Raw genomic sequence first — 23,967 nt, forward strand, 5'->3', positions numbered from 1 at the left:
GAAATAACTTAATTCGAGCTGACTTCATAGCTTCAGTATAATGAGCTTCATAGCTTCAGTACATTGAACTGTAAGTAAAACAACTAACTGGACATCAGAAAGAACTGAGAGATGGAAGCCCGCACCTTGTTGGCTTTGTCAAATCCGACTTATGAGCACCAACAAGTGAAGCAGCACGAGCGTGGATGTCCAGCTTAATGGAGCAGAAGTGCCCATTCTCGTCACCCTCTTGTAGTCCCCAATCCCCATTACTGCTAGCCCACGGCGCAGTAAACGACCATCTCTGCATCAGTTGCCCGAGTCCTCGTGTGATTTAGCGTAACCATGCCAATTCGAATTGGCCAGCGCCTCCGATGCCGCACCAGCGCCGCGGCACCAGGCCGCTTGACGGTTCCGCTCTAGACACGGACGACTGCGAGGCGCCGAGCCAGGAGAGCCCGATGCCAACTGCGATTCTGCGAAGCGGTGGTGGCCAATTGCGTCAGAATTCGCTAGAGGTGGGATGGGCGGCGCCTCCAACTTCCCTTTTTCCTCAGCCACTGTCTTCTATCTTGAAGAACCCCCGATTCTTGCAGCCATCCGGGAGAAGGAACATCAAGGTGAGCTAGAATGTCCGGTCGTCGTCGGTCTCCATGACTCCATCGCTAGCGCAGCGCTTCCCGACACATCTCTGCCACCAGCCCTCCCCTCCCGACATCCCCTGTCAGTCTGCCACCGGCCTAACCCCGTCCCGTGGTGGCCGGCCAAGCGTTGGCATCCGCCGGGTATCACCGGCGCGCTGATGCGCTCTGGTACGGCTCGTAGAGCAGCTCCGGGCTGCGTCGCTGCGCGCGTCCCAGGCAGGATGCGGGAGGCCCTAGATACGTCGACGCCGCTGCGGCGGCCACCTCTCCTCCTCCGCATCCGCTGGATCCCCACCTTCTCCGCCGTGTGGGTCGCAGCCAGAGCCTCGGCCATCGCAGGCATCCCTAGATCTGGGCGCATGGTTCTTCTGTTTGAGAGGGTTTCGTTCACGGATAGAGGAAAAGAAATATCCAACCGGTATAATGGTATTTGGATGTATTATACGATTTTGTGGGAGGGCAAAACGGTCCAAAAAAAGCGTTAACGAAACTTTTTGGCAAAAACCTTAGCTCCTTTATAAATAGGTACTACCATGCGGCGCACGAAAAAAAATAGCAGTGGCATCGCACACGGTGAATTAGCATGTGGTCGCGCCGCATGATCAACGCCAGCTTCCCGGCCGCCTGACTGGATCCCCCCCCCCCCGATGGTTGGAACAGTCAGCCCGGAAACAAAATTGAGTGTCCCCTCCCCCCCCCCCGCCCCGATGGTTGGAACAATCAGCCCCGGAAACAAAATTGAGTGTCCCCCCCCACCCGATGATTGGAACAGTCAGCCCCGAAAACAAAATTTCCGATGGTTGGAACAATCAGCCCGAAAACAAAATTGAGTGCCCCCCCCCCCCCCCCCCGATGGTTGGAACAGTCAGCCCCGGAAACAAAATTGAGTGTCGCGTGGTTTTGTAATCTGCGCTTGTTTTCTGACGCTTCGGTACATGGTGTATGATGCAGTTCCGGACATGGTAGCAGTAGGCAATGGAGGGACAACCAACAACGAGTACATCGTGCACTTCAGCGTACGGCAATTCCAAAATCTGTGAAGGTCAACGATGAGTGCATCATATATGGATGCAATTGCCAACAAGGAGTGATCGTTGTCAACCAAGGTGATCTAATTCACTAAATACTCGAACCCATGTAGTTTCATGTTACTGCTTCAACGACGCTAGCGCCGGCAAGGAAGACAATGGAAAGATTAGTCTGCCACTCTGCCAGTGGGGGCGAGGAAGGCAGTGCAGGCATGCAGGAGAACGACCGCAACATGCACAAAGGGATGCCATGCACAGGGAGCAAGGATATCCAGGGATCAGGGACATCATCAAGGTCTGCAAGGACTCCCAAGAACTATGAGCCTATGAAGAGTCGGAATAACAAGGTAATCTGAGTTTCTTTTCTTCATGTCTTCTTGCCAATTTAGTTCTCTGAAGGTCATTGTGTGAAGTCCATCCATGGGGTTGTTATGACATTGAATTTTGCAATTGGACAGGGACGTATCCAGACTGGGCAGGAATATGCTGGTGATATGGTAAATATTGGCTAGGGGAGGTTGGACCTCGGATGCAGCCTCAATGTATTGTGCTATATTATCAAGTTTCTGCATGTGCTCTGTTTCCTAATGGTTGGTGTTTGTTCCTGGATGTATTATAAGTTCTGCAACTGAACATATCTCCATGTAAATCACATTTTAAAGGCTTCCAGGACATAGAGCAAAATATAAATCTTGTTTTCAACTAATCCGGATAATATGCAGATTGACTTTTAATTTGTACCCGCTGTTTTTAGTTTAGGTTGTGTCAGTTCTCATTCAGGTCGGTTTTAGGGGCATGTACAGGGCGAGGTTTCAGATTGTTTTGTTTTGTTCAGGTATGTACACCCCCAACCGAATTTTAGCCCAGCTCGCATCTCAGGCCATCCTCACACAGTTCTTAATTCTCTTTCAAAGTCTGATTTTATTATTCTCTAGAAGCAAAAACAAAAAACTCTTCCATCTCAAGTGTACCCAGATGATCATAGCAGGAAAGTACGGACCCAAGCAGGATTGATGAACAGACTGCAGGTTATTGAACATATCAAAAGGTTTGAAAGATTGCATTGGAATAATAACACGTTAATTATAATCTTCCTATCTTAGATTCCATATAAGTAGTAGCATACGGATAGAAAGATAATATTGGCTACCTTCTATCGATCTTTTAATTTGGGTTCACTGAAAATAGGTTACATGATAGGTAGACAATATTGTCTTTATTTTCTAGAGTTCAAATGAGGCAAGTAGATACACAAAGTCCCATTGTATTTTTACAGTTAATTTTCTTGGTACTTGGATGAAATTTTTATATCCTTTGTAATGCTTCGGAAGTTCGAACTACACTAAGCGGATCAATGTACAAGTGGGAAGAGCCAGCACGAAAATACGTAGTTCGGTACTCATGAACCCTATAACTTGTTGGCCCAAAATTTGTATTCCTAGAGCCCATCAAATTCTAAAAAAAAATGCAAGTAGAGGAGGTACGTATGTATGTATAAGTGCCATTTTTCATACCCAGATTCGAAAGTATCTAGCTTAGGAAAAAAAATCACAGTTTCAAATAAACAGTCTAAAAGAAACCCCCCTCCCGAAATGTGTGTAACTTAATAGTCAGATAACTATGTAACCGGAAATTCAATTCGGCTCCCGGGTGCGTATGCTCCCTCTACCAATAAAACATATTTCGAAGTGTGGAAAAATTTTGACAAAAATTTCTACATGTACATCTCCATAATATATGTGTATGCGTCAAGTTTCACGAAAAAATAATATTTTTTGTGGCCTATGTAAAAAAGAGAAAACTTATCCTGTGAAAAGCATTGTTTTCAGCACTGAATTTTGTTTTTTTTACACACGTCACATGATAAGTTCATTTTTTATGTAACGACTTTGTGAGCGCGTAGCACGTGAAGATGTACGTGCGGATTTTTTGTTTCATTTTTTTTGAAATTTAAAATACATGTAACATGCATTTCAAAATATAGGGAGCATATGCTCCCATGTTCCAAAACACCACTCCCGTAAGTAACTTAGTACTATAGTAAGTTTAATCGGGTTCAAGAGTACCCATGTACTGAAAGTTCTCTTTACAGAGCCAAAGACACAATCTAGAGGTGAGATAAATGAAAGAAAAACATGGTTTTAAGTTAAGGGGCTTTGAGCATTTGGGTGATCATGATAAAGGAAACAGAATATGGTCACAAGCTTGATTGTGTATCGTTGCGGAATCAATCAATTTTTTAGTTGTCTGCAAGTGTTCGTAGCAACGCACGGGCATTCACCTATATATAATAGTAAAGATATGATTTGTTATCCTTTTTTTTCTTGATTGATGTTAAATGGGTTTGTTTCCTTATGGACGTATTTTGTAAATATCCTTGATTGATGCTGAATGGGCATGTTTCCTTACATGTGTGAGATTGACTCTGGATGTGATTTGACATTGGATGTGATATGAACGGCTGGGATCTTCCCAATGTTTGATGTCAAAGTGACACCATCCCCAACTCGAATATAATAGTAAAGATTATTGTAGTTTGAAGAAAGTGTTCATGGATCTAGCGAAAACTTGATCGTGTTAAAACTTCTTAACTACTTTGGCTAGAACACCAAGCTAGCATAAGAAATTTCTACCATAATGGAAGATATACATGATCGTGCACACGCCACCGAACATGCCCTAAATACTGAAGTATTTAGAGGCCGCTTCTTAATTTTTTTGTCTAGTTGAGATGCTCTTTAAGCTTTCAAAACCAATACTGAAGTATTGTGTTTAAGCACACGGAGGGGACATTTTTTTAAAGGGAATATATTAATATCATAACGATACCAATTACACCCAGCCTGCAACAACGCACCACTCTAATGGTACTACGGATGCACACAACCAAAAAAAGGAAAAGAAAACTAAGAAACAAAAGTCCCGCTATAGTATCTCGGGCCTAACAACAGCAATACATCCACCGCCAAGACAACACCTGAAATACAGAATCTCCAAAAACGACGCCTCCAAGAAGGGAACAGTGCGCTAACACCATCGTCGCCCGATCAACGATCTTAGGTTTTCACCCTGAAGATAGTCCTCGCTCTCAAAACAATGCCTCCAACAAGGTCATTGCCAGACACAACCAGTTAAGGCCAGACCTTGGGTTTTCACCCTGAAAGGTCGGACTCGATTCACCCGTGTTGTCGCCCCCACTTTCATACCGCTGCTGTGAAGCCCGGAACACCAAGCAAGTCCCTCAACAGCGTGGAGACTTGAACCTCCCTTAGCTAGTCCTCCCCTCCGGCCTTCATGAACTTCTCTTCTTCCGACTTTCATCATGGATCCATAGTCACTTGATGTCAACACGGAAAAAGAGCTTCGCGCCGCTCCCTCCGGAACCAATCGGTCGGAATAAAAGCATGGGTGCGCATGACCGAATACCACCGATCCAGCAAACTCCAAGCAAAAAGCACTGTTACATTCGCCGGCGGAGCCTTCCGGAACTCAACACTCCGGCTAGATCACGAGTCCGAGCCTCCGGTAGGTCTTCCTCTTGACGCAAGAGAGACCCTAGGACCACCGCCTTTATTCAGGTCGGACCCCCACGTCGGCGACCATCCCGGGCTGGCCACTCCAACCCTCCACCGGCGACTCCGTCGCCGGCTTCCAAGCATCTCCATCTCGCCGCCGGAACGCGGTGATAGATCGATAGATCCACCACCACCAACCGCAGGCGGACCCTCTCCGGCGAAGAAGAGGGCCACCTCCACCGTCGTACCCAAGGCTGCAGCCCCAGGCGACCTCGTGTCGCGGGTGAAGCCCGAGATCGCCTCCACTCACCGGCGAGAGGCGGGGGGAAATTGGCGCAGGCCATGAGCCTGGCCGCCGCCCACCACCAGCCCCTGTCGGAGTGTTGCGGAGAGCCGACGGGAGGAGGGAGGCCGCAGCGCTGGCCGCCGCCGCCCATCCCAACCGCGCCGGCTGATCCACCAGGGGAGAGCCGACGGGAGAAGGGGGCGCAGCGCAGGCCGCCGCCGCCCAACCCATCCGTGCGCCCGCCATGCGTCGAGGAAGGAGATCCGGCCGCCGTCCACTAGGCGTCGACGAGGAAGGGCCCCCGCCGCCGCCACGCCCCGAGGGTCTTTGCCCCGGCGGCGCTACCGGCGGCGGCGGCGTTTAGGGCTGGGGAGGCTGGAGGGTTACGGGAGGCTGGAGGCCAATACCACACGGAGGGGACATGAAAAGTAGCATACGTCTATGGAAGTACTAACAATCCGAGGTATCGAAGCTTGCTCCGAATCCCAACGGATTTGCCGCCGTGTCCACCAAACGTACTATGGATGTGTTTTTATCTTTTCCAGATATACAGAACGAGAATTCTGAAGGAAAATACAGGAACCCGAACCAGCATGGACATCCCCGAACTAATCCACTGTGTAATGACTTGGTTCAAGAATGTTCCTTCCGCATCGCCTCAACTGCCTCCCTGCAAATGCCAACGAAATGAATTTAGAAATATTACACCTTGTCTGCAATCTGCAAGAACTCAGAAAGACGGAAGAAAAACATTTAAAATTTCCTCGTCCGTTAAGTATGGCTACCAATCATTCGTCACATTAAGATTGTTACATTTGAATGAAATATGTAAAACATATAAAACAAGTTAACGCTAGCATCATGATATCATAAAAGTACAAGGTCCCACGAAAACACCAGTGTAAGAAGGTAAATTAAGCATGCAATCGTTGACAAACTGTGGTGAAGAAATGCAGTACCAAAAAGCTTTCTTCATCTCCTTATTTTTAGGATCCAGTTTCACTCCAGCCAAGAATGCATCAGATGCCTCTTTGTAATCCTAAGAATAAGAATATAGAGCAGGATTATTTAAAGGAAGTGATATTTAAAAAAGAAGACTAGAAGATTGTTGTTCTTTATCGTACCAGGAGCAACATGAGGGCAGCTCCTTTCCGATAGTAACCCTTATGCCACTCAGGCCGCAGACTTATGCAAGCATTGGCATCAAGCAAAGCGTCATGTGCTTCTCCACACTTTAGATGGCACAGGCTCCTGTTTGAATACAACACTGCATCTGCAGGATCGAGCTTGATTGCCTGCACCAAAACAAATGTTAAGGGCCAAGAAACACAACCTGTTATTCCAGAATCAAGCAATAATCATGCTCTGCTCCATTGTGTCCAGACCATCTGAGTGGCTGATGATTGGTGTACAGGTAAATCTAAACTAGCCTTTGAATGGAAACCTAAGTGCCACAGTTAAAATTTTATAACTAACTGAACATAGTTACAAAAACACTCGGAAAAAGGCTTAATTGGCAAACTGGCGCGTCAAATGGAATGTGTTACACAAGAGATGCAGATTTTATCAGTTATATGCTAACCAATTTTATTTAAACAAATAATGATGAACGTGATTACAAAAAACATAAACTTCAAGTCAAAAAGATGACTGAAACATAACAGGTTCCTTTTGGTGGAGTATTGGAGTATGAAATCCATTTTGGACAAGTCTCCCTTTAATTTCTTACTTCTATCTCATCACAGCTAAATTCAACGAGATAATGATGTATCAAAATACAGAAAATGAAAATACTCTCCAATCTTTTTTCAGTAACAACAATTTTGGATTGCACAACAATATACCTCAGTATAGAATTTTAATGCGGTGGCATAGTTCTTCCCCTCAACTGCTTTTGCACCTTGTGATTTCAGCTGGGCCTTGCTATCTTCGTCACTTGACTTATCCTAAATGATTAAGAAAACTTATGCCAATATATAATACTCCCTCCGTTATTTTTTATAAGAAGTTTTGGCAAAGCCAATTAGTGTCTTTCCCAAATCGTCCTAGAAAAGGGAACAGAGGTCGTAGAAAAGATAGATGTCAAGCAGTAGAAATGTGGGAGTATCAACTGACGAAGCATCAGTAGAACACAACTAAGGCGTTTTCTTCTAACATCAGGAGACATGCCTAGACATACTCACATCCAAACGAATGAGCAGAGCTCTCGGCAAATGTAAACATAAAACTTGGATGAGAATTCTACATCCTTTTCCTAGGCCTTTCCCTTTGTTCCTGAAGAAAGCAAGATTATGACTCCTAAAAGGCCTCCTGCGAGAGGTCTTAAGCAGAGGAAATCCAAAACAACGTTAACCCCATGGGTGGAGTTCATAGCACCTATTTTATGGATACAACTACTGGGGCCTACAATCCCATTTTATCCTATTCTCTTTGTATCACCTCACATATAAAAGCATTAAAATAACATGCACTGAAGCAACATTATTAACAAATTATGGTTTCTGTTTGCTCTAAGAGATTGAACACATGCATTCATCACCCCCAACAAGTTTATCCAGCAAGTGCCGAGCATAACAACAATGACCTTAGGATATATCAAGTATCAAGGTTTATGAACTAACATGACTTACTTAAGAAAATACACTCACATGGTTTACTGGAAGATTAGCATTTCTGCTAACCTCCAACAAGTACTCAACACAACTAGTTAAGCCTTTGAAAGTTGCTATCTCCAGTGGAGTCTCAGGGTTTGTACAATTGACATCAGCACCAGCCTATGGATGAACATATACAAAACAAACATATGCACATTACAAATAATATTTTTTTACACGAAATCCTCTTCAGCAACAAAAATAATAGAGAAAGTGAACTGGGTACCAAACCTCGACAAGAAGTTTCACACACTTTAAGCAAGTGGATTCACTCATTCTTTCAGGAGCACCATAAAGAGTTGAAGTCAGGGGTGTACCAAAATCCCATGAGACCTTGTTTGGCTGCAATAGTTTTGAAAATAGTCACTCACAAGTTCCCATGTAGAATTAACATACTTATATAAATTAAGAAGTAAAGATAAAAATATATCATGACCTGTTAAGCTTTAGAAAGGGCATGTGCCACTATAAATTTGGCAAATGAAAAAAGAAAACATTTATGAATTCCTATTCGTAAACCTTGAACAGATTCTCCATCGATTTGTGCATAAAAATCATATTTCAAGGTTTCTGGAATTATCAGAAAAAAAGTATGGCACTTCGGACAAAAAAGAAGATGCAACAAATGTACGGTGGCACCATCCAAGTTGACTGCTTGAGAATAGAAAGAAATATATGCCACACATGATAAACATCCCCGCATGACTTTGAACCAGTAGTAGTCAGAAACATAAAAGATAAATGATGGAAGACCAACAAGCAGGACATTTGTACATGTAAAAAACTTGAGAAAAGTAGCAAAGAAAGCAAGTATGAAGGACACTAGACCATGTTTGGTATGCATTCGGCATCAGCTTATGATGGTGATAAGTCCCCCAGAAAGGATGCAGCTGGGGCGTAAGTACAATACTAAACCGAGATTGTGTAAAAGAATCAATGAAATTAGACGATGCTGAGCAATATCAAATCAAACCTTGAACTATGCAAAAAAAAAGGTAAACTCAAGTGAAAGAACATCATTTACTAATTACATCTGCATTATTCTCTAACAAAATCTTCATAACACTGAACTTCCCACGAACACCAGCAGCAACTAGAGGAGCCCCGTAAGAAGAAGATGCATCAACACTAGCTCCTTTTGATAGCAAAAGCCGTGCTATTTCATCATGCCCTAGACAGAAAAATATATGTAATTGTAGAACCGAAATACGAAATAAAATCCTAGTTATGTGTATGTTGGATAACCATCATTCCCGTATAGTCACGAATCTGGTGTGTACAATTAATGTAGTGTCAAGTAAAATAATTTATTCAGTAAAAGAAGGAAGCCATTGCATTTTCGAGTCGATCTGTCATGTTAGAATACACAAACTGGTCAAAAAATAGTTTTCATTCACAATAAAAGTTCATTTGGACAAGAATACCAAATGTTATGTAGTACACAACCTCCACTTATTTATTATCACCTCTCCCTGTTTATGTGAGCTGCAGCGCAATCATAAACACAGTATAGGGAGGCAATTTTGGAGTGAAAAAATAGGATAGAATGTGCCAACTACTCCCGGCCTCCTTGACACAATGTAGTGCATATAAGATCTTTTAAGAAGTCAAAAAACGTAAAAAGTTTGACCGAGTTTATTGAGAAAACTATCTATATCTACAATACCAAATGTATACCATAAGAAAATATACATCATGATTAATCTAATGGTATTGATTTGATCATTTAAATATTGATATTTTATCTACATACTTGGTCAAACTTTACATTGTTTGACTTTTCAAAAAACTTATATGCACTATTTTTTGGCAAGGAGGGAGTACGTTTTTCTGTATAGCGGAAGTTGGTAATTCTTTGTTATGAGAGTTCCAAATATATACATGAATGTAGACATGGCACCTGCTTCTGCTGCCTCATGCAGAGGAGTTGTGCCTCTAGAGGAGTTCTTCTTATTTGGATTAGCACCTTTGTCAAGAAAATACCTTGCAGCAATCACTTGCCCATGTGCCGCTGCAAAAGCCAAAGGTGTGAGACCTGCCAAGAGGATCACAAAGTCAGTTTAGTGAAACATCAACACCTTACATATTGTGACAAAACATAAAAGGCCCACTTCAACATACTTAGGGATGTATGTAATACTAAATTTTGAGAACGTCAAAATTGATGAAGTGCAGAAAAATTGGAGGAGCGAAAAATTATGAAAAGTAAGTACAGAAACAGGTGGAATAAATGGTGCTTACAAGAAGAAAAAAAATCTTTTGATATAACGGAATGTGTCACCTGTTGCTACAGGCTTATATATGTTTAGTATGAATATTAAAATAAATATCAATATCAACATCCTTTCAGGTTTTTAACTGAATCTGTTATACAACGCCTTTGCTCTATACTAAATCAGCAGAAAAACGCCTACCATCTACTTACAAAAGTAATGCATAGATGACTAACAAAGAGTCGGATTTAGAGTTGGGATTGATATGCAAATTTTGAGCAAAGGTTTCCATTAGGACTGACAAACAAATTTTGAAAAGTTTCAGTTATAACATATCCAGTCTACACAATAAATCAATAGAGTACAAGAAAGCAAAGGTACAGTGCTGAAAAAATAATGAAATGCCTGCGAATATAATACCAATAATTCACATCTGATCTAAGAAAATCAGCATGCACAATATTACTCCCTCTGTTCCATTTAGTTGTCGTAACTTTGTACTAAAGCAGCGGCAACTAATATGGAACGGAGGGATTACCATACTATTTTGCGTTGAATCCCACAAACAAAACTCATGAGTAAACATGAGATCACTTAATTTAGAGTTGGAAAGAGCGCATGTACCGGAACCATGATTAATAGCTTCAAAATCTACATCAACTCCGAGCTGCTCCACCAAGTACTTGCAGACTGCCATATTACCCGAGCCTGCCACCGAATGCAATGGCCCACAGCCCTCCATCCTCAGAGAGGGGAGTGACGCCCTGTCATCCTCGTCCAAGCTATCCACCACGGCTTCAGGGCCCAATTTTGAAAAGAAGAATGGTGAGATGCAAACTCGCACACATTTCAGTTTCCACCAAAGATTGATGCACAAAAATAAATCAAAGTACTCGGGCATCAGAGGGTAAATGCTACTCCCTCCGTCCCCACAATATAAAACGTTTTAGCAAGCTATTTTAGCTCACCAAAACAGTACAGTATAATATTACGAAAGCAACATTACAAAAACTAGCTGCCTTGGGTTGGAGCATATATAAGTTAAAGCAAACAGTCCACCCAACAGTAGCATGCATCATCAACATTTAGTCATGTATGCACAGCAAGAGTAAACTAAATTAAGAAAAAAACTAGGACCCTCCAGCAATTATCAGATAATTAAGAACAACAACTACGGATGACAATTCGCTCTCAGTGCGCGCGCACAAGGGCACAACGAAACGGGCACACCGACACCGCACGCTCAAAACCTACACGGAGCCCGCCACGGCTAAAACCCAATCCAAGAGCAACGCCATTTTAGAGTGGAAGGATCTTTACCCTTTATGCGGTCGACGTCGCCATCCGAACATGCCAAGATGAACTTCCTCTGCGGCGATGTCAAGCGGCCGGTGCCTACACGCGCGAAGAGGAAAGACACACCGCGTGCCGCCATTAGTTAAAAGAGACCTCGAGCGTAGAGCAAAACCTCGCCAAGAATGGCGAGGCAACAAAGGGGTCGATCGGGAGGGCTGCACACGTACCGACTCGCTCGACGCCGTTCGCGCTCACTGGGCCGCGTCCCCTTCCCCCTCCGCCGCCGCCGCGACCAGCAAAACCTCGCCCAGAGTGGCGAGGCGGCGTTGGGGTCGGAGTGGGTGCACGCGTGCCCACGTCGGTAATGATGAACCCGAGTTGGGTGGCGGCGTCGATAACACTCGCCGCAACTCGCTGGACGTCGTTCTCGGTCACCGCTACACGTCCCCTTCCCCCTCCGCCGCCGCCGCCGCGACGGTTGCCCTTACCCATGGCGAACTCGAGAACACTCCGGAAGCAGCAGGCGGATGGGTTTGGTAGTGGGGCCGGTTGCTTCTAGGGAAAGGAAGCGTCGGTGTAAGGCGTTCCCTCGTAGCTAGGAAAGTGGAGATTTAATGGCAGCGCAAGGGAGAAGGAAGCGAGGGCATGGGAGAGAAGGGCGCCGTCGCGGACGGATGAGACGGGACGGGAAGGGCGTGGGAGTGGGACGTGCGTGCCGCGGACGACCATTGACGACGGAAAATCCGGGAGACGTGTGATGATACCATACCAGGAGGCAAATGATACGGGGCGCGCCAGGCAATGCCATTGCCATGGAGGCCGATCCCACCATAAAATTGCAGAAGCTTAAAAATGCTCAATTTATGTATGCACAGAAGTCTAACTCCCAAAAAAAGTTCAAATTTTGGATTAAATTAGTTATAACTGCAAATTTTATATCCAGACCCCAATAGGCAATGATGATGTGTTTTCAAGCATTTCAAAATATTTGAAAGAATTGACATTCCCTTAAAAGTTGGGTCATTTTTTATGAGATATGTGGACAATTGATGAAAATTTTGAACTTTTAAAGAAAACAAAAAAAAAACAGATTATTCAAATAAAAAACCATCGGATAATCCTAAATAATTTTTGGATACAGATATCCGGCTGCTAATTGGCAATACCAAATACTATATCGTATCTGCGTGTCAAGTTCGAAATCATGTATCCTTACCCCGTCGGATTCCTTCAAACCAGATATGGACTCTCTAAAACAGATTCGAAAAGCGTATACAGTGTGGAAATTATCCTAACCCTTTACACCCCTACATATGGGACTCTAACGATTCAAAGGTGCACCGAAGTACACGTGTTTGGTTAAAATCCACGCGTTGCTCCTAGGACGGCTCGAGCGAAACCCTAGATGTCGCCCCAAAATTCCTCTCTCTCTCTCTCTTTCTCTCCCAACCTCCCACCACCACAAGAGGAAGCCGATGGCGAATCCCCACGATATGGACAGCGGTCGACGTGTCTAGATCTTCTCGCCTCCTTTGTGGTGGCGACATCCAGCCGGAGCGCGGTGCTCGACCTTGGACAACAGGCGCGCGAGGTAGAGCAAGGTCTCTAGGGTGGCGGCATGATGATGGTGGTTGGGCGAACGCGGTTCCGAGGGCAGTCGACGTTCTCCCGACAGCGATGCTGAGGTTGCAGGTTTGCAGCCAGGTTCCTCTAGCCATAGGGCCTACGGGGCGAGGCTTGCGGCGGGGAAGATATGGTTATTGGTGCCTAGTGTCGTGTGCAGTGCGGTAGCCGACAATGATTCAAGCGGCACCGATCTATCCACGATATGTACGTTGTGACATCAACCATTGGTGTTGCAGTAGTTGAACGCTTTGGGCAGCAGCCCCGGTCTTTCGACAGTGGCAGACATCGTGGCCGGGATGAAATAGTGTTTGGATCTTCGATTTGGTGATGGTCCTAACCTCCGTGTATCGTGGTCAGTCTTGGTATGGGACGTACTCTTTTGAGACCGTGGAGTTTCGAGCGGCGTTGTATGCCCCATCCACTTCCATATCGAGTTAGGTTTGACTCCGCATGTGCAACAAACGATGTCTTCGACGAAGGTGTGAAGGCATGCCGACCTGGCCATGACTACGCACTGTATTTCATGCGGAGATGTCAAGTCATGCCTGATCGAAGGTGCAATGCACGATATCTCTTCCAGCGTCATGCTTGTTGTTGCTCAATCGAAGGCGGCACAATAGTGGTTAGAGGTGCAGTGATATGGGACGTTATCACCTTTCAGTTTCTCCTACAACGGCAGCTTGTCAGCAAGGAGTCGTTAGAGGGGCATGTGATGAGGGTGTAAGAGGCTTCAACATCGAGTATGTGCACTCTAGTGGAAACACAAGATCTTTGATTAGTCTATGTTGACGCACTCCTACGCCATGTCCATGCTGAAGGTAGTGGACCAAAACTCGGTTTTTGGGATGAAAATCCCGAGATCGACCTATGATTCGACTCGTCGTCATCGACGCACATGCCGAGTTTTCCTCTTGAAGGATTAGCCTAGGATTTGTGTATTTTGTTTGTTTGTCCTTTCACCATAGGGTTAGTGATGCCTGCTGGAGTTACTACCACAAAGCATACGGCCCAGGTTTTTTTTTATGTGAGTCAGACACGTTTGGCTGCTGGATTTTGTATTAAGAATAAGAAAGGATGTGCGCATCACTCGATGCAGAGGCCGGACCGGTTCCCCATTTTCGATATAAAAGTGTCACACATGAAAATGCCCTAGCCCTTCATATGTATACTTTTTAAAATGAAAATAAACATTTTTTGGCATCACGCAGTAACTTTTCTCTATCACATGACTGCAACTAATTTTTTGCGCAGAAATGTTTTAGGGCACACCAATGCTTGACTTCAGCAAATTGTAAAAGTATACAAAGAACTCAAACATTTGCAAAAATAAGTGTGAATTTTCGTTTCGCTAAGGTCTCTCTGGACTGAAGGAAGATCATACAAATTTGGAACTGCAAGAAGTTTTTGTATGGAAACCCTTTAATTCATAGGATTGAGGTCATCTAATTTCTGTGGAATACGGTCCAAAGAGGCCCTTACCAGCAGGGAAGCATATGAGCCTGAAACCAGGTATCCGCTCTCCACAAAGCCCACTTTTTTTTAGCTTCGTATTGGTACTTGACTTTGCACCGGTGCAAGAAAAATGGGCTGGGATTTCATATGAATTTCGTATGATTCCATTTGATGGGAGTTTTCCCTACATACATCGCTTTGAAACTCTAGGAATGAACTTGGAATTCAACAAAGCTCTCATAATTTCCTTTCACTGCTCCGGCTCCACCAAAGCTCTTCTATTAGACTTCGTTTTAAGCCAGGGCACATGCGAGATGATCTGCTTGGAGTGGGTGAAAATGTATACCATCTTGAATGCCACATAAGTGGCATATCTAGATTGACATATTTTATAAATGTTATATCTCCTTTCAAAATTATGCTTTCACATCAGTATTTTGCCATCTTGACATATTTTATACACAGCTTAATTATGTCATTGCATTGGTATCGTCCTTAAATGAACATGAAAAGGACAGAGTCGTGGTTAACACGCAAAATCATGGTTTTCTGTAGCATGAGTTATGTAATCAGCTATTTTATTCAGAAAAATCAGCATATGAATTTCCACAGAAATTATGCAATCAGATATTTCATTCACAAAATCAGTGCATAATTTCAGGCCAAGCGTGCAAATTCTCAAACATGGTCCTGCTATTTCCACGTAGTATGAAGCTTGAGCGAAGCGAAACATCAAAACATAAAGCATCGTGAAGTAGAAAAAAGGATGAAGCGGCATGGCCTTGTTCCGCATCGAAATAAGCAAGACATATATCAGCATGTGTAAGACAAAGAATTGTTTACAAGTTGACATTTGAACTTGAAAGGAGTTCATTTATACAGTGAACAGAAGTACATAACTTCAAAGACGAAATAAGAACAGTGTGATAACCGGAGCCACAAACCCACAGGCCGCAACATCACATAAAACATGCACAATCAGAACAGAAACGAAGCTCTTTGCCATCTCTTAGAAAGACCCCAGATACTAGCACATTTCTGACATATTTCACCCATATGTCTCTCGATTTTTCATGTCAGCAAAGGTATTTGGATCATGAACCAAAATGGTAGAGTGGCAACTAAGTCAACTATGAAACATGTGCTTAAATGACCGAAGGTAAACATAAAGTTACGTTCTCCACCGATACAAAAAGTGACGTCGCAAGGATAAGAGTATGGGGCCCTATGGTTGATAGATAGTTGATAGGAGTGGAGATTTTTGGGTCCCAGCTCCAGTGCTCCTGTTATTCTTTTTAGAAAACAAAATCCAAAACAATATTTACAAGATTCAAAAAACTGAAAAAAAATCCGGATGTAGCCAAATGATGTATCCCACAAAAGTCTAAAATATCAATTCACATATTTTTTTTCTGAGCTACACAAAAATGAAAAAAGAGTGGATTTGAGCATGCATATTTTCAAATCTCCAACTTTTATCAGATTTTTTTATTTTTTACATAGCCCACAATATAAAGAATTTCTCATTGCGATTTTGCATGCTTGTAGGATACATCATTTGGTATGTTCAGATTTTTTTGAACTTGTAAATATGGTTTTTGAATATTTTAGAGTGAAGGGATCACTGGATCTTGGGAGACAGACCCTTCTCGAATTGATACCTACCAGACTTATGCAGGGAGTTTTTTTTTTTTTTTGCCACGCTTGTATGGCTGATAGATATGTATTTCTGTAGTGTGCTTAACTGACATCGAGAACTAAGCATGTAGGGAACGCCTTAACTTATGGGAGGAGATTTGTGGCTATAAACAATTCGAGCACTAAAAAATACTGCCAAGTTCTACAATGTACACAGTTTTATGCATGAATGATTAACATGAATTAACTGTCCATGGAGAAACAATGGTGTACTGAACCTATGATGCACTTGCTACATTTGATAATTCCAATGGGAAACACAAAGGGATAGTTGATGATAAAACTGTATCTTAGCCATTCTAAAAATCAATTCCTAATAGACACATTTCAAATAATCAAGTCGAGCCAAATTTTATTAGTACCTTTGTTCTACAAATGGCAGTTAGCACGCGACTAAAATTTCCAATCTGTATGACACTCGGAGTCCAGCCAGAGTTTGCATACTTCTAGTATGAAAGATATAGATGGATAGGTGTAAAAGTAGATTATATAGGACATGGTCAATGCTTTGCAAGATGTAACGGGCACACTGTAGTTTGACTATTTATCACACACATGACTAAATTACATGCATGCCATGATAAATACCTAAGATTCTCTCCGGGAAAAATGCCAATATGCAAATAGGTTCAAGAAATCATATACATTACCATGTAACCTCCGAGGTAAGAAAAATGCATATCCAGTTGGTGCGCTCCAGACATTCAGGAAAATATGATCCCTCGATTTCCGAAAGGTTGAGGATTGGGTGTGTCCTGGGAAACATGAAAATAGAAATGCACACTCCCTTCGCAGGCATTATCCTGATCAGGTTCAAAGGGACTTTCTCAGCCCATATCGCAACAATCCAGGCCAAGGGCCCTTCAGATTGTTGAGAATACAGGCACCCCTGGTGCTACTTTCATCACTAACAATCCCATAATGATACGAAAAGAGAAATATAGCAAACATAGCACAACAGAGTTTTCTTTATTACAATCCATAACGACATAAGAAAAACTGAAGCTAAGCGACACCAGCTTTATTGAGGCAGATATCCTGCTTACCACCTCCTAACAAAGGATGGTAGAAGTGCTGTTGACAAACAGCCTAGCCATCAGATCTGCATCACCTGGAACAGATGCTGCCAAGGAGATCTGCACAAAGTTTGTATTTCTGAATTATGATAAAATACCAAAGATATACAAACACATGTGTATTCACATCCATACAGCATACAATCAAAATGTTATGTTACCTGACAAAAAAATCCAAGTAAAAGTTGAATCTAACAGAAACAAAGGAATAAGTCACTTCAGTAGAATTACATTATGATATTAAAGTATTCCTGCATGTAGTTGGTCCAATAATCAATGGATTATTCAACCAAATTAATCGGGCTACTAAATGTACCCCTCTGTACAGACAATCAACAAACTGTTGGTTTACGACACTTTCTAATGGAAGTTAAAGCTTGTTCAATGCTGCAAAAGTTTCATATTGTGTGGACAGGAAATTAACCACATTGTATGACATGGCAATTTAGAACTATGATCAAGCAGATTATGCAATGTAATTATGATCAACCTAATAAGGTAAAAAAGGAGTATCCATGGTTTAAAAAATTAACTGGAGGAAAGAAAAACATATATGGCTCAAACTATGAATTGTGTTTTGTGATCCATGTTTAAGGATTACTGGTATGGTTTAATTCTTATTATCATGTATACTATTTGAAATAAAAAAGCTTCATGTGTGTTCTTTTACATGATAAAAAAACTAACTGACCTTATTTTTTAGCTAGGTAGCTTTCTGGAACATAGATTTCCCCTCCAGCTTCGCCATGTTGTTCGCCACTAATTGTTTTCCTTGCAGCCATAAATTCAGCACTCATATCACTCATTCCCTGTCTCACAGCTTCCTCTACTGTCCCATAACCATGTTCATCAGCATACTTCCTTATATCCTCCGTGATTTTCATCGAACAAAATTTGGGACCACACATCGAGCAGAAATGTGCTACTTTGGCACCATCAGATGGTAATGTCTCATCATGGAAAGACATAGCAGTTACTGGATCCAGAGATAAAGCAAACTGGTCTAACCATCTAAACTCAAACCTTGCCTTGCTTAGTGCGTCGTCCCATGCTTGTGCGTAGGGGTGACGCTTTGCCAAATCAGCAGCATGAGCAGCAATTTTATAGGATATCACACCTGTCTTCACATCATCACGGTTAGGCAACCCAAGGTGCTCCTTTGGTGTTACATAACAAAGGAGTGCAGTGCCAAGAGCCCCAATATTGGCAGCACCAATGGCTGAGGTGATGTGATCATAACCAGGTGCAATATCAGTTGTCAAAGGACCCAATGTATAGAAAGGTGCTTCATTGCACCACTCCAGCTGTTTCTGCATGTTTTCAGGAATTTTATGCATCGGAATATGCCCTGGACCTTCATTCATCACCTAGAAGTGAAGGAATATCAGCAAGACTAAATTATATAGCAGATAGAAATACAGCTGCAAGTTCAACTACTGAGCCACAAGGGAAAATAAAAATGATTTATCATTCAGGGAACTTTGCAAATCAAGAGTTTGAAAAATCGATCTTTAATATTTTCTCACTTGTTGTTCTTCCGAGAACTAATTTCTAGGTAAGCATAAGCTACATTGCACTATTAATGAATATCATTGCATATACACTGTTCCAAATAAAAATGACAATGTGCACATTAGTTATGGGCGCAGAAAAGATCAGATGAAAACAGTTAATATCTGTCCTATTTAATATGGTGTCTTTTATGCTCAATGTGCAATCTGCCAACATGGCACATATTCAATTTTAGTGCAAAACAAAATGTTTTTTCTACTTATTACCAGTTACTTTAAATATTCACTTCAATTTCATGTTAACAATAATAACTTTCTGAACGGATAACATAGTTAATAATCTTGTCCTTAGAATTTATATCAAAGTTTGATCGCAATAATCAAAGCTTACTCAGAACATCCTGTTATTGATCAATGGAATATGAAAACACATACAACCAATATAGCATATATTTGAATATATTTGGTTAAACTTTACTCATATTTATTCTTACCTGCACATCTTTCTCCCATGCTCGGCGTGTTAGCTCCCCTTGAGTCAGCAGTTCTGCAAACTGAGCACTGTCATTTGCATCATAAATAGAACCAGGCCTCAAACCATCACCAATTGATAATGCCACATCATACTGGTTGCATATGTCAAGAATGTCATCCCAATGCTCATAAGCAAAGTTCTCCTTGTGATACGTTAAGCACCACTTTGCATGGATTGATCCACCACGAGAAACAATGCCAGTCATTCTTTTTGCTGTAAGAGGAATATAACGGAGCAACACACCAGCATGGATGGTGAAATAATCAACACCCTGCTCAGCCTGTTCAATTAAAGTTTCTCTAAAGACTTCCCAGCTCAAATCTTCCGCAATACCATTAACCTTTTCAAGTGCTTGGTAAATAGGAACAGTCCCAATAGGAACTGAAGAGTTACGAATAATCCATTCACGGGTCTCATGGATATGGCGCCCTGTTGAAAGGTCCATGACGGTATCAGCTCCCCACATTGTGGCCCACTGGAGCTTGTGGACTTCCTCCTCAATGGAGCTCACAACAGCTGAATTTCCAATGTTTGCATTAATCTTTACCAGGAAATTTCTGCCAACAATCATGGGTTCCAATTCCAGGTGCCTCTTGTTGGAAGGAATAATGGCTCGTCCACGGGCGACCTCAGACCGGACAAATTCAGGAGTGAGGTTCTCACGTTTGGCACAGTACAACATCTCCTCTGTTATGATTCCCTGCTTAGCATAGTACATTTGCGTGTATCGAGGACTACCTAACTTCTCCCTCCTGTCAATCCATTCCTTCCTTATCTTTGGGAGTCCTGCAAGAATTGAATTAATAGTTACTACAAACAAACTGATATGCCTGGAATTTCAAGTTTGGGGCAACAAAACTGATTTGAATTATTCAGATGAACAAAAGAACTGTATTGCTATTCTGATGATATCTAACTGATGGAACTTATATAGCAAATTTCCCAGGATACTTTTGCCATTTTTAACTGCATCTATCTTTATATTTACTACTATCAAAGTTAGAAGTGGAAATACATTCATCCATTCATCTCCCAACAATATATCTACAAAAGGGTTAGGGAAATGAAACACCTCCGCCCAAATGATAACGAAAACATGGAAAAAACCAACCCTGGTGACGATGACTTAATGTGGTAACTAGGGCGATATGATTATTCTGTCCTTCGAAAAACACCAGATTCAGTTAGTTAGACATCTAGTGAGATATCCGATATATGACCAGAAAAATGAGATAGGTCTACTTGGCCTCTTCAACTATTTTGCAAGTCTGAAATCAACCCTCAACTTCAAACTATGTTACCACAAAGATTAAACCGTCTATTATTTGACTATAAAATTAACTTATTCCAACAAAGCTTAGATCAAGGCACATGCAGTAAGCACAAATGCATAGTTGCAAGAGAGCGTGCACAGCATCTATGTTTCTATGCAACAGCTGATCTAGATGTTAGGACTCACAGAGTAAAAGCAGTTTAAATGGGTTAAAAACAAAAACATGACAAGAAAGATGAGACCAGTGAGTTACCGATCCTTGGGCTTATGTTCTGTGGACCACTGGTGTCATATGTGTCGAAGTGCCCACTATCTCCAGTTAAATGGATTCTCCGAAACGGAACCTTGAGGGAATGACCAGATTCCTCATGAACAATTTCACTGCAGAACGTAACCACAGAAAATATATGGTACAATCAATATACTGGAACATAACCATGTTGGCAATCCCAGTACAGCTACTAGGTGAAGCAAAAAACAGGAAGCGTGCCTGGATTCCTTGGTGCTGCGTGGAAAGCATTCTTCAAACGCTGGGAGCGGCAGAAACTCGGGAGCAGCAGGATCAACAGTCTGTTTCTTCTGCCTGGGCTTTGCTGGTTCAGCTACAGACTGGTCAGTCACTGAAGCAGCCTTGGGCCTTGAAAGAGTGAGGCTAGCATTTCTGTCCTGCGCATCTTGAGTGCGCGAAATACCGCCGAAACCAGGCAGAAGTGCAGTTTTGGGGAACTTCATGGCGCTGCAGCTGTTGTTCATAGCCATCGTCGACGGCGAGAACGAGGGTTGCAGCGCAGCCATTTCCTGTTAAGGTACAGATCAGTGGCTGTAAAGAAGAACATGCATACTTTATATCTGTAAATGACAAAAAGTCCAGACAGTACTACTTGTATTCAACTATACGGTGTATGGCAGCTAGTAGTAGTATTTTTAACATTACAGGAGGCTGGCTGTATCTGAACTTCTGAAGTCTGAACCATACAAGTCCTACTGTCAATCTGGTGTGCGTTTCTGCAAGCACACACACCGATCCTGACATTTATACATGACACAATCGTAGTACCCAATTGTGAGGTCCCAGTTCCCACCATAAAACATGCATACTTATCTGTAAATGCCGATAAATAGACGTCTGAAATTTGTTTAAATTTGGACGTATCTAACCCTATTTAGTGTCTAGATCCATCTAAATTTTGACAAACCCCAGACATCTATTTATAGACTGAGGGAGTAATGAGAATTGTTGTAATCTTTTAACATTACAAGAGGTTGTCTGTATCTCAACTTGTGAATTCTGAACCATTACACGTCGTGCTGTCAATCTGGTATATGCGTCTCTGCAGCTACAGACTGATCTCCACGTTTATAGAAGGACAAAATCGTACTCAATTGTGACTTGTGAGGCCCCAATTCCGAGTATAAAACTGGATAACTGCACAAAATGGATTATAGCAGCGCAATTGCGACCGTAACCCGGCAATCACCTGGAACCAATTCAATTCCCACAGATCCCGACCGGAAAACAAGAAATGACGCCTAAACCCTGTAGCGGCAAGCACAATCGACTCGACCAGGTCTTCAGAGGAAGGTAGGGCGCTCACCTGACGCGAGGCGGCGGATCCCGCGAGGGTGCGGTGGGAAGGCGGAAGCGTTGCCTGGGGTAGAGGGGGTGGCAGAGCTGTGCTGTGCACACCTGGTGAGTGAGATTTTTTTATAGAGGAAGGCGATCGCGGCGCTGGGCCTGGGCCGGCGAGGGGAGGATAGAGGACGGGTGGCCACTCCTCGCCGCAGAAGAGGACAGCCGGCGTGTGTGGCCAAAATCCAAATGATGGGAAACAGACGGCAGTACCAGTGGCACCAGATATTTGTGGCCGCCCGCCCAGATATTCCAGTGTGCACGTCCACCTCTCGACAAAAGGTGCTACATGATAGACGATGACACACACGTCCAGATACGCAAAATCGCACACAGAGACAGCCAGACAGGACAGACGATGGCAACAACAGTGGCTGGCAGCAGATATTTCTGTCCGCAGAGCGCACAGACAGCAATCTTTGAGCAATAGCTGACGAGTGGGGTGCAGTCGCCGGCGGATCACCGCGCTAGGATCAAAGCCTGTCTGCGACGAGGCGGGCAGCGGTCGAATGTAGGCAGCGGCCGGCCAGCGATCGATGCCATGGGCGGCGCAGGGGCGGCGACGGTGCGAGTGTAGGCGTGGCGGTGTTGGTCGCGGGGGCTGAGCGAGCGGCGTCTGGCGAGTTGAGGCTTCCTGGGCCGCTCGGCTGCTTGAGGCCTGGGCTGGCCGGGCAGATGGATTGTCGGCGTTTCGTAAGTTTGTTGTAAGGTGGCCCAATAGCCAGTGGAACTCGCGGGCTTGTTTGTCAGTAAGCAATTCGCCAATTCCCTAAGCTAAAGGTCCACGAACCCTCAAAAGAAAAAGGTGGAGCAAGGTCGACGCCCTGGTTCCGGCCAGTGTGGCTTGGTGCCTAGACCGGGCACTTCTGCACCGTTATGCTTGGCAGCTGGCACGATTGTCAGTGTTAGGCTAGCCACAAAACTAGTATCATGCATATTGGTCTTACAAAATACTGATGTGATAGCTAATTAAGGAGGGGAGAGGTGATTAGAGTAACATGGGTAGATACCGTATCATAGCGCAAATAACGAGAAAAATTAATGCTAAACAAATCTTGTATACTCCCTCCTTCACAGTTTATTAGGCGCGCGCGTACCCCTAGGTCACCAATTTAACAATTATAATTTATATTATATAATACAAAAATTATATCATTAGAAAATAGAACATTTGTTTCTAATGATATAATTTTTATAACATATAACTAATGCTAACTTGATCAAATTTGCGACCTAGGGGTACGCGCGTGTCTTATAAACTGTGAGAGAGGGTAGTACAAATTTACATTAAGATTTTAAAAAACAATAAATATATCATGACTATGATACTACTCGATAATACTACGCTCTACTACTACATAATACTTAACACCATGACCAGCCTTAGTTGTACGAGACAACCTACTATATCGGTGCTTCAACGAGGTTTGGTCCACCACATGTTTCTGCAAGCCTTCATTGGCTGAAATTTACAACTTTGTTGTCATCGGTAACGATGAATTACTTGTCCTACAAATTATATGACAATATATTGTGAAGAAATGTGTATTA

At 43.0% G+C, this 23,967-nt stretch overlaps 2 protein-coding genes across 5 annotated transcripts; both read right to left on the reverse strand.

Moving 5' to 3' along the window:
* Nucleotides 1-6,085: 6,085 nt before the first annotated feature.
* On the reverse strand, nt 6,086-11,061 carry LOC124680326 (ankyrin-3-like). The gene is made up of 9 exons (XM_047215394.1): nt 10,944-11,061; nt 10,007-10,141; nt 9,138-9,277; nt 8,338-8,448; nt 8,101-8,226; nt 7,297-7,398; nt 6,577-6,747; nt 6,412-6,491; nt 6,086-6,122 (listed from the first exon to the last, which is right to left on the reverse strand). Exons 1-9 carry the CDS (start codon nt 11,059-11,061, stop codon nt 6,086-6,088), a joined length of 1,020 nt encoding a protein of 339 aa, XP_047071350.1.
* Nucleotides 11,062-17,094: 6,033 nt separating this feature from the next.
* Nucleotides 17,095-22,476, reverse strand: LOC124680319 (phosphomethylpyrimidine synthase, chloroplastic-like). 4 transcript variants are annotated; one of them, XR_006995476.1, is made up of 8 exons: nt 22,382-22,476; nt 21,277-21,584; nt 21,040-21,167; nt 19,473-20,299; nt 18,159-18,834; nt 17,629-17,658; nt 17,438-17,527; nt 17,095-17,280 (listed from the first exon to the last, which is right to left on the reverse strand). XR_006995476.1 is itself a non-coding variant. In XM_047215391.1 (7 exons), exons 2-5 carry the CDS (start codon nt 21,579-21,581, stop codon nt 18,160-18,162), a joined length of 1,935 nt encoding a protein of 644 aa, XP_047071347.1. In that variant the 5' UTR covers nt 21,582-21,584; nt 22,382-22,476; the 3' UTR covers nt 17,314-17,527; nt 17,629-17,658; nt 18,159. The 4 variants fall into 4 exon arrangements, 2 of the variants coding, with proteins under 2 accessions (XP_047071347.1, XP_047071346.1); XR_006995475.1 differs by lacking the exon at nt 17,629-17,658; XM_047215391.1 differs by lacking the exon at nt 17,095-17,280 and having other exon boundaries at nt 17,314-17,527.
* Between the last annotated feature and the right edge of the window lie 1,491 nt (nt 22,477-23,967).

This window comes from Lolium rigidum, unplaced genomic scaffold (assembly GCF_022539505.1).
Source record: "Lolium rigidum isolate FL_2022 unplaced genomic scaffold, APGP_CSIRO_Lrig_0.1 contig_12949_1, whole genome shotgun sequence".
NCBI classification, from domain to species: domain Eukaryota; kingdom Viridiplantae; phylum Streptophyta; class Magnoliopsida; order Poales; family Poaceae; genus Lolium; species Lolium rigidum.

What these genes read in the sequence shown, in the direction of transcription:
- LOC124680326 (XM_047215394.1), bottom strand. Translation starts at nt 11,061, where the DNA reads ATGGAGGGCTGTGGGCCATTGCATTCGGTGGCAGGCTCGGGTAATATG. An exon ending in CTAATCTTCCAGTAAACCAT is followed by an intron (nt 7,399 to 8,100) that starts GTGAGTGTATTT and finishes TTAATCATTTAG; the next exon opens with GATAAGTCAAGTGACGAAGA. An exon ending in CATTAAAATTCTATACTGAG is followed by an intron (nt 6,748 to 7,296) that starts GTATATTGTTGT and finishes GTTTTGGTGCAG; the next exon opens with GCAATCAAGCTCGATCCTGC.
- LOC124680319 (XM_047215390.1), bottom strand. Translation starts at nt 21,581, where the DNA reads ATGGCTGCGCTGCAACCCTCGTTCTCGCCGTCGACGATGGCTATGAAC. An exon ending in GAACATAAGCCCAAGGATCG is followed by an intron (nt 20,300 to 21,039) that starts GTAACTCACTGG and finishes CAATTCTTGCAG; the next exon opens with GACTCCCAAAGATAAGGAAG. An exon ending in CATGGGAGAAAGATGTGCAG is followed by an intron (nt 18,835 to 19,472) that starts GTAAGAATAAAT and finishes CTTCACTTCTAG; the next exon opens with GTGATGAATGAAGGTCCAGG.